The sequence below is a fragment of the Triturus cristatus genome, chromosome 11 (assembly GCF_964204655.1).
Source record: "Triturus cristatus chromosome 11, aTriCri1.1, whole genome shotgun sequence".
NCBI lineage: Eukaryota > Metazoa > Chordata > Amphibia > Caudata > Salamandridae > Triturus > Triturus cristatus.
The window spans coordinates 182444541-182454618 of NC_140594.1; the positions used below are offsets into that span (position 1 = coordinate 182444541).

Sequence of the window (10078 nt, forward strand, 5' to 3'; positions counted from 1 at the left end):
GTGGGGGGGTGGGGAAATCAGTCTATTTGCCAGAGCTTTAGCCAATATCTTGACCTCTAGGTCAAAAAGGGAAAACTGGCAGTATGACGTAGGAGCATCCCGGTTTTGGAAAGACCACCATCTCTGCATTGCGCCAATCCAGTGGCATGACTTCCACGGCCGTTGCAGACAGCACTGTCTCTAGAAGGTTAGATTGACGCTTGGGCATGTACATTTTAAAAAATTCACAGGGGAAGCTGTTCGGTCCATGAGCTTTGCCTGAGTTCATATCGACCATAAGTGCGAGGAGTTCCTTCCCGTTGAGCATAGCATCCAGCAACTTGCGAGTCGCTGGAGACAGGAACTGAAGTGGACGCGCACGTATAAACTCTTCAATTTGTGTCTCCTAAATTACCTCTTTCCCGGTGTAAACTCTTTCAAAATGGAGCGCAAAAGTACTCCATATATCTCTTGGATCTGTAATTGGGGTACCTGCCTCACTCCCAATTAGGGGAAAAGGGGGCGATCCGTGGATAACCTGGCATAATCGATTAAGTAGTTGACTTGATTTGTCCCACTGATAAATACGGCTCTGAGAAGACTGCCAGACCAGCCGCGCCTCACCCATCAGGGCCTGGTGAAACTGCTGCTGCACTAGGCTGAGTTGTCTACCTGCTCATTGGCCATCTGGTTTGTGACCACGCCGGTCCAGCACTATGATTTCTGACTCAAGATCAACTATGTCCATCAGCCTGTGCCGGCGCTCCCCAGTACAATACCGGATATCTGCCCAAACCCCCACTCCCCCCACTAGAGACAAGGTGGGTGCACAGGGGCAGGCAGAAGTTGCACTTTTCTGACCTCCCCTGCCCTGAGTACAATACTCTGCACCTATAGCATCCTTGAGGTAACGGCAGTGCACAGATGATACGGTGCACACCCAAGCAGAGGTGGCCGGACAGTGACATTTAAAACCAAGATTGCACTCTGGACCAAGAGCTACCTCGCTGCCAAATTTGGTGTAATTCCATTCAGCAGTTCGGCTGTAAATGCAACAAAAGGTTCCTATTGATAGCAACAGGGAGAAAACACGTTTTGGGCCCCCCCTTTTATCTCGGGCCCCCGCTTGACGAATCGCCCGAAACTTTCAAGACCGGTGTCGACCTGAGCGGGCCATTCTTTTTGACAATTTCGCGAAGATAAGCAAACGGCGCCAAAGATATTGGCAAAAGAAAAAACGCTTTTTGAATTGAAACAAGGTCCTAACTAGAACTACCTACTGGCGACCGCCAGCAGGAGATATAGATTGATCTATATTTTCTTTTTATATATATATATATATATCTCCATCCCACCCCCCTCTCCAGGTAAGTTTTATTAACACCACTCGGAGAATAGTACAAGTTCACCATAAAAACACCTGGCAGACGCATTTCGGCGAATGCCTTCTTAATTGCCAGCTTCGTGTTTTACCAGTTGGATTTACGTGGGGGGGCTTTAACATACTGGTTGCTGTAATTCTATTGGAGCTAGTTCGTCCAATCAAGAGTGCTGCTGGTAATGTCTCTTCCCCAGTAAGGTTGTTAAAATTGCTGGTGTTTGTTAAAGCCCCCATTATCAAGTGAAATCCGAGAGTCTCCGCAAACAAACAGGCAGTCTCATACGGCGAAGATCGGTTCAGTAAACTCTTCCTGCATGTAGTCATGCCCTGACGGTGTCAGCTGTGAGGCCGCCCATTCACTGTTGTGGAGTCTTTAATGGTGGCAATTTTTCCCCTGGAGGTGTCCCGTTCAGCCGAGATCTGCTGCTCTCTCCCCGATACCTCACTCTGTATTGGCCGGGGGGGGGAGCCGCCGTGTGCACCCAGCACGATTCCCAAACTTCGTCGGCCATCGGCGGAGTTCCAAATCGAGAGGCGTGTCGGTGTGCAGCGCCGACCGCTGCCCAACATCCAAAACCAGTCCTGCCTCTCATAGAAAACGGGTTTGACACATGCTCGGGACCTCTCCAGGTTAGTTTTATTAACACCACTCGGAGAATAGTACAAGTTCACCATAAAAACACCTGGCAGACACGTTTCGGCGAATGCCTTCTTCATTGCCAGCTTTGTGTTTTACCAGTTGGATTTACGTGGGGGGGCTTCAACATACTGGTTGCTGTAATCCCAATTGGAGCTAGTTCATCCAATCAAGAGCGCTGCTGGTAAAGTCTCTTCCCCAGTAGGAAGGTATATACATCTCTCTTCCAGGCGAAAGGCTCTGCAGGAGCCGAAACGCGTGTGATGCTTTTATGTTTGCCATGCAGATTTCAATAAATTGAATATTCAGCTCTACGCGGATTGCCGTTTCTCTGTGAATGCATACGGAGGATTTGTGTTAATATATTAAAATATATACATACATACTATGGTTTACATCGATTTTATGATTATTTGAATTTTACGAGTACTTCATTGGTGATCATGCACTATAAATGCGTGTATGACGTGGTCAGTAATTACAGGAGACTTTTACCTGGCATCGGCGTTTTTTGGCTTTACTGAGCAGGTGAGGAGGGGAGATTCTTGAGTAGTAGATTACTACATTTTATTTAAGGAGTTTGGTGTGTGGATTGTAAACCGGCTAGAAGGATTTGATATAATAATAAGTTTGTGGCGCTACCTCTAATAAAAGATGACGGATATAGTGATGTGATTCCCTTCCTCCTCTCTTCTATGTCTATATCCAGCTAAGGCTTATGCGATTTGAATTTGATAGATTCTTTACAAGTGTACATTAAGGTAGGGTATAGAGTTAATTTACATATCGTTGTCTTTCTTCACATCCCACTATGGAGAAACTGATCTGTTTAAAACACACAAGGACTAGCCTATACCAGATTAGTACACGCATATTTGCAAAATGAGTAGACCTAGCAGACCTATTTTTTACGTATCAGATTATGGGCTAAATTGGAAGTATGGGAGATTGACTGCAATCACAGTGACAAGACACTCGGGCACAATGGAATATTATATTGGGAAATAGAATCTTTTTATAGAAGATGATTGGATGTTTTCAGGAAAGTAACACACTTGCAGTGAGTGTAAATAATAGATCAGACTTTCTTAAAAACAATAGACTGTTTTTCGTATGTTTTGAACATTCCTGATGGTGTGATTTGATCATGTATTATTCCTCGCTGGGTACAGTATAAAATCAACATTCATGGATACTATGCGTTTGATGTTTGTATTTGGTTGAAATGTGTGGGGTGAGCCTCAGCGTAGCTGTATCTAATGTATGTTTTTTAATTGTTTAAATATGTACGGATTAGGGTGTTTAAGAATACATTTAGTGAATAATAATGTTGAATCACTTTGTGAAAAAGTATATATTTTTGTAAATACCCTTTGTGTAAAAATGTATATACATTTTTAAGTTTACAGCCCTCATGAAGTCCTTGACAGGACGAAATGCTCTTTTTGAAAAAACAAATCAGAAGAAAACTGTTTTTGAATTTTCACAAAAAAGATTACTTGATATTGAGTGTTCCCTCTTCAATAACGTTTTGTGCATGTTTGGTAGATTCTGAGCAGTGGATCTGTAAGAGGTGGAGCACTAGTGTTTGATATTTTCTGAATTGGCACCAGTGTGGTTGACCAAGGGCTAACACCTCTTTTTTCCTGTGCTTGTGACTCTCATTGTTGGCATAGCATATAAAAACAATAACTTAGTGGCACTGCTAACACAGGGTATCCAAGGCCTTTCCAAGTATAGGGCTAGAAGTACTGAGCGAGGCCGCACAAGAGGGTGCCATCTCAAGAATTTAGATTAGCCTTCTATCAGTTAAAGAGGCACTTCCATTCTAGTCTGCATTGACCATTTCAGGTAATTATGGTAAATGTTGTTTGGCTAATATCTTGTCCAGAATTTAAACATCCGTATTCTTTATGGCAGGGGATATATGAGCCAATCTCCAGGGGGTCTCGCCCAGGGTTAGGCAAGGAAAAAGTCTCATATAGCACTGTAAGCTCCCCGCCAGTTCTACAAATGCATACTATAATTCCAGTAGAGGACCACCTAATCCAGGTGTGTTCCTAGCCACCCTAGTGGGCTGTTGGAAGGGCTGCATGAATCTGAATGTAGGGTCTTGTGAATTGCCAATCATTCTGTTCCTGTGAGCAATGTCGTCCCTCCTGGCCCCTTGTCAGCCTCTGGCCTCGCCCAGAACGGCTTGCTCCACAGCCCCGTGATCTGCTCCTGGCGAATCTGATGTTCCTTACTGCTGGCATTATGTGGCCTGCTGTGCTTCTCCGTTCTGCTAAATCTGTAAGGCAGCTCCTCGGCATCCATCTCATCAGGCGCCACTTCCACACAGACACGCCACCGCAGACCACGTGCTCCTCGCGCCCTCTATAGCTCGGTGTGCAGGTCGAGGAATTTGGGGAGGGCCTCGAGCATGTAGCCCCCACCACCGATCCGTTGGTCCCCGTGTACTGCCTTGTGGCACCACTGCTGGTTCCCGCTCGCTCCGGGCCTCCGGTGTTCTGGTAGTACCCTCTAGCCTCCAGGTTAAGCCATCATGTCTTTACGATAGGTAACCACCTGTGGGATGGTGCCACTATCCCCCCCCCCCCCCACACTTCTAGATATGTCTCTATATTAGAAGAGGGACACATTATTCCTGTTTACATCTTCAAGTAGTAGTTTTGGAAAGTCCTGATATATCCTCTAAAGAACATTGTGAGCCTTCCCTAATTGCTGTTGTGGGCGAGCCTCCATCTTCTGGTTTGATCAGCCATGCTAGTAGCCTGCTTACTCGATCTCTTGCTGTGTGCATTTTGGCCACATATGTAGTACAGTCTAGACAGCAAAGCTTTTACACTAGAGTGGCTTATTTCTCCCTGGTGTGCTGAAGGGAGTTCTACATAACATCCTACACCGCTCCTCTTTCTCAAGGTGCATGTTATATGTCCAGGGTATTAAACCCGCGTTAAGCATGCTGTAGCTCCCACAGTAGGTTGAATACAATGGCCTCTGCAAAAAATTTAAAAGCTTCCCTTTGAACCAGAAGTGATGGGGCTGATTCATCATTCTCACTTGTAAGTGCCACAAGGGTATCAGTAGGCAACTTTCCCAATCTGATACCCAGCACCAGGGGGAGGTGATCCGAGATCATCCTGCTTAGGTGTTTGGTGTGACTCGCTGATGTCTGCAAATATGTAGCACATACACAGCCTACTCTCATGTATGTCATTGGCAGGCAAATAAAAGAATACTTTCTTGCTGTAGGGTTTCTGCAGCACCAGGAATCCAGCAGTGACCTGCAAATCAGACCATCTTTTAGCGTCATCGCTGTCATACAAGTTGATGTGTGGGAATGAGCCCTGTTCGACATTGAAGTCACTGTTAAATCGCCTCCCAAAAGCAGTGGGGGAGGTGTGAACCAGTTTCTGTAGGCCATTCATCTTGGGCTGCAGTACTTTCACTACAGTCTGTTTCAGTCAGTATTTCAGTTAGCCTACATTGGTCTTCCCTGAGGACCCCCAAGTCCACATGCACTGCGTCCACTTTAATTTCGAGTTCCTCCCTAGTGGCTGCAGTGTCTTCCAGAATCTTGTTTAGCTTGTCCAGAGAAACATTTGCTTTTTTGGCAAGGGGTCCCTGACTTGATCAGTCTTCAACTACATTAGGGTGAGGTATTTTTGATTATTTTGGGCTTAGCCATCTCTTCTTGCCCAATGGAATCTGGTAGGGCATCTTTGAGGAACATGGGGGACGGGCCCTCTCAGGTCTGCCCCACCAACATCTGGGAAAGGGAGCAGACTATTCACAGTGGCAAGGAAGCATACCTAGCCGCCTCCAGTGCTACCTAGCTATGCTCTGGGCTGGCTTACCTTCCCTTGCTTAGCCACCTCGCTGAATACTGAGGAGGGCCAGAAGGAAGCCTACTCTGTTGCGGTACTGGGTGTCTTTTTCCACCTCTGTAGATGTGTCTTTAGAGAGTGGAAGGGAAGAAGCGGAATGCTATATTTGCCATATCACTTTTAGAACTACACTGGTGTGGTGATCAGTCTTCACCGCAGGCACTACCTGGTGACTATGGCCTTTCCATCCAGCCCATGCAGCACTGCGTTTTGGCGCCCTGTTCCCTGACAGTCTTCATGTAGCCAACATCTTTAGTGTGCTGTTGGATGAGCATACAGGCATAGCACTACTGGACTACTCTAATCGTCTTATCCAGTTTCACATTAACTTTTTTAAAAACCTGTTTTGCAGGATTAACTGTTATGATGTCTTTGGTGCTCAAGTCCCCTTTGGTGGATATAAGGCTTCAGGAACTGGACGCGAGCTCGGACAATATGGCCTGGAGGCTTACACAGAAGTTAAAACTGTAAGTATATTAGCACATTCCCTTTGTGTCACAGCTTTATACCATACTTTTTTATTTTACCATCGTCATTGGCTAAAGTTGCTAGTCCTTCCTGCCTTTTGTCCCAGATCACGCAGTGTTTTAGAGCTCTTGTGTAACTGACTATAACTTTCTCAGATGTAGAAAGAATCCTGGAAATCACCGTTATCAACAGTAGATGAAACTAACTTTAAACAGTCTGTAAAATAAAAAACTGGCATATCAGAAGTTTGGATGATCACTGCTTCTAGTGTTTTTTTTTTTTTTATGTTTTGTGACACAGCTGCGGTCATGGTGTGTTTTTTATATATAAAAGTGCTTAGAAGTCAACAGGCCATAAATCTTTGAGGGTGGACAAGTAGGTGTCTAGTAATGTAGAGTGTTCACAAAGCAGCTCACCGGAAGAGTCCAGTGTTTAGGGCTTTCCAGCAGGCTGTGGCTTAATGTCCAGAGCAGCCAAATTTGAAGCTGTGGAACCAGGTTCGAGTCTGGCGTAAGGCTCGCGAATCATGTGTGATTCTAGGGCAATCACTTAATCTCCCATTGCCTTAAAAAGAAAAGGAAAAAAATGGATCTGTGTGTAATGCAACTGGTGCTCATGTAAAGCACTCCGATACCTTCGGGTAGAGTTTGCGCTATATAAAACTGCAAAAAAAAGTATTAGAGGTGATGTGATATTCTGTACTGCCTTCTACTGAGTATTAGGAAGATTTTGAATAGTATGATGGTGATAGGGAAGCATTTCTTAAGTTTTTGCGAGAGCAATGTAAGATGGTTGTAGTCAACTGAAGTGGTGCAAGTTGGGTTCCCCTTAGAAACAATCAATAACTTAAGCATATTGTGTTTTTGGAGGTGTTCAGGTAGTAAATTCCTTTTCTATCATTGGGGCATGCATTTATGTTTTTTAGCTAGTATTCCAGCTCGAGGTATTTTTGGTGGGGGGAATGTGATGCATTTGAAGACGCTGATAAAGTGGCGCTTGGTGCAGTTTTCCTGGAAAGAGCTGGATCTGAACCCTGTGGAATTTGTGGATGCATATGGTCTACCAAGGTGGACAGCTGGTGGACAAGAGGGATGTGGTAGAAGGGACACAGTGGTAGCGAAAGGTTTGTGAAAGAGGATTAAAAGTCTCTCCTCTACAATGATTGAGGATTCCAGGGTTGCTGTAATGGTGCTGAGCAGAGTGGTGAAAAGAAGTCTGTTATATCCTCTTAGTGTTAATGCATGTTACCCAGCCAAGCTGTCTTCCTGCTGCTCAGCCAGTGTGAGAGTTGGTATTAGAATGTTGATGTGACTGTGATGTGTGGAATGCCTGGGTGCCTGTGTGGATGAGTGGTGACAGTTGGAGGTGGGTTGAGCAGCAGGCAGGCTACTCTTGGTGGGGCTAGAGTAAGGACTGGATTCCAAGGAACATCATACTATTGGACTTTTGTACATATTTAATATCTTGAACCAGAGGCAAATCAAGAAATCTACAAAACTCTTCCTGGCTTCCTGGGACAAGTATGTTAAAGAGGATTAAAAGTCTCTCTTCTACAACGATAGAGGTTTCCAGGGTTGCTGGGATGGTGCTGAGGATGGTGGTGGAAAGTCCTTTAGCTTGCGGGCTCAATGAGAATGGATTCCATAATCCGCTTCTGGAAGTCTAGAGGTGTGAATTTGTGTACCAGCTGAGGATTTGTTTGGCCAAGCTTCATCGAGTTGCTGAAGTTGGTAGGAAGGTGTTGGTTTTAAGAGCATGCTTGTGGTCATTCTGTTTTTTTAAACATATTTTATTGACTGTTTCCTTGATGGTCACGTTACAGCAGTATGTTCGGATCAAATGTTCCGCTCCCCCCCCCCCCCCCCCCAAGAGGAAAGTAACAGTACAAAACTGAGCAGGTGATGCAGCGCATGGAACACATAGCCTATCAAAGTGCTTGTGATTATTCTTAACAGCTAATGTAGAATTTGGTCCATGGAGAGCGTATATTAGTGGGGTGAGTGCATGTGTGGAACATTACATTTTAAGAAGGATAGATTTGCAGCCTGTTTCAAATCTCTCTTCTCTGCAATTGGATCAGATGCCAGGCTGATTTGTGGCACAGAAAAATGATCAACTGGAATGTGTCCAAAGAGAATTACCAGTGGTTGAAATTAAAACTTCAAGCATTCAACCATTCTGTTTTGTTTCCCTTTATGTAAATGGCCTTTAAGTCATGTGTTCTATAGAGGTAACCAATTGGTATTATAGTGGGTCACAATAAACCTTTTAAAATATGGACGGAGTTTGTTGCAGTGGGCAAACATTCAAAGATTATTCCCTTATTTGCTTGCCTCATTGTTGAAGCATTATACAGTCAAAGAGCCCCTACCATGAGGAGAGTGGTAGCATCCAGAATGTGTTACTCAATGGTGGTTTTACTATTAGCTACTCAGCAAGTTCCTATTTAGAAAGAGCCACTCAGAACTCCTGTAGTGTGTTTACCTTCCAAACTGAGATCAGTGCTGCTCTTGCATCCAGACAGTCCGTTTACTGGATGAAGTACCTTATGAGGTTATGGTAGCCCACTTGTGAATTGGCTCAGTGTACCTTGGCTCCTTTGAAGACTCAAGCATGCTTAATTCTAGGGCTTCCAACATATATCAAATGCCTATTGAAGCAGTTAGCATTATTTTAAACCATAGTTTAGCAAAACTATCTTGTAATTTCATACCCACCCAACTTTTGAGAAAATCAAGCAGGCATTGGGACGAAAAGGACTCGACGCGATAATTGACACAACTGTGCTGTTGCTGGAGTCTGCAGCGGAGTCTGATAGTTTCAAAACAGTACTTTGTCTACCTTTTACTTTTTGTATGTTATGGAGACCAGTTTTTACAGTTTGGAGATGTCTATTAAAAGTTCCGTTTTAAAGTTAGGACTGGAGTAATTCTTTCTTATTTTCTGTGCAGGTTACGACTAAGGTTTTACAAAAGAACTCCTAGATGGAAGGTCAATTTGCTGTCCTATACTAATTTGAATTGATGAGTACATGCAACGGTGTAGGATGATGTGGACAAAAGATGCACGAACATGCAAGACAAGTGCATGTACAAAGAAAGAAGCACTTACTGAAGAACAATTATATATTCTATTCGTTCTAAAGCTTTTTTTGTATCTTCCAAAGTGTTATTCCCATGGTTCCATCTATTTTATATCTTTCACACCACTTTTATTAATCATGTGAATGTTTTACCAGCTGGCCTTTAGATTTCTAAATATAGAATGAGAGGGGATGCATACAGAGGATGGGATGGTAGAGTGCTGTTCTTTATGATATATGCTTAAAACCAGTTTTGGTTTGTGGTTTGCTGATCTGGCTAAAACGGTTTGTTTGTCCAAAAAATTGCACAAGTTGCCAACAAGAACAGCACCACAGTTGATTGTCACACTTGTGGCAGACTTCGCAGTGTTGATTGTAACATAAGAATTTTTTTTAATTGTGTACGACAATAAAGGTGTTGGTGGAAAACTGTGGCACTGGTACTTTCTGTGGGACATATGGCAAAGGAGCCACAAATATTAGACTTTTTTTTCGGGTATATGTAGAGCACGCAAATGTGTATCCATACTCCCCTCCTATCACTTCATACACTAAAATGAATCCCTATGTGACCAACTAATACATTTTAATAATGCATACCAGTGTTTGCACACCAAAATCTTTGTCTCATAAATGGCGAA

At 43.9% G+C, this 10078-nt stretch overlaps 1 protein-coding gene across 1 annotated transcript in view; it reads left to right on the plus strand.

Annotated features, from left to right (window-relative positions):
- The window catches only part of ALDH2 (aldehyde dehydrogenase 2 family member), a 125048-nt gene extending 115182 nt beyond the window's left edge, over window positions 1-9866 (plus strand). The window contains exons 12-13 of the mRNA XM_085634478.1: window positions 6240-6354; window positions 9307-9866. Of these exons, the coding sequence (XP_085490604.1) occupies window positions 6240-6354; window positions 9307-9339 (148 nt within the window). The 3' untranslated portion in view covers window positions 9340-9866. The remainder of the gene's footprint in view (window positions 1-6239; window positions 6355-9306) is intronic.
- The last annotated feature ends 212 nt before the right edge of the window (window positions 9867-10078 follow it).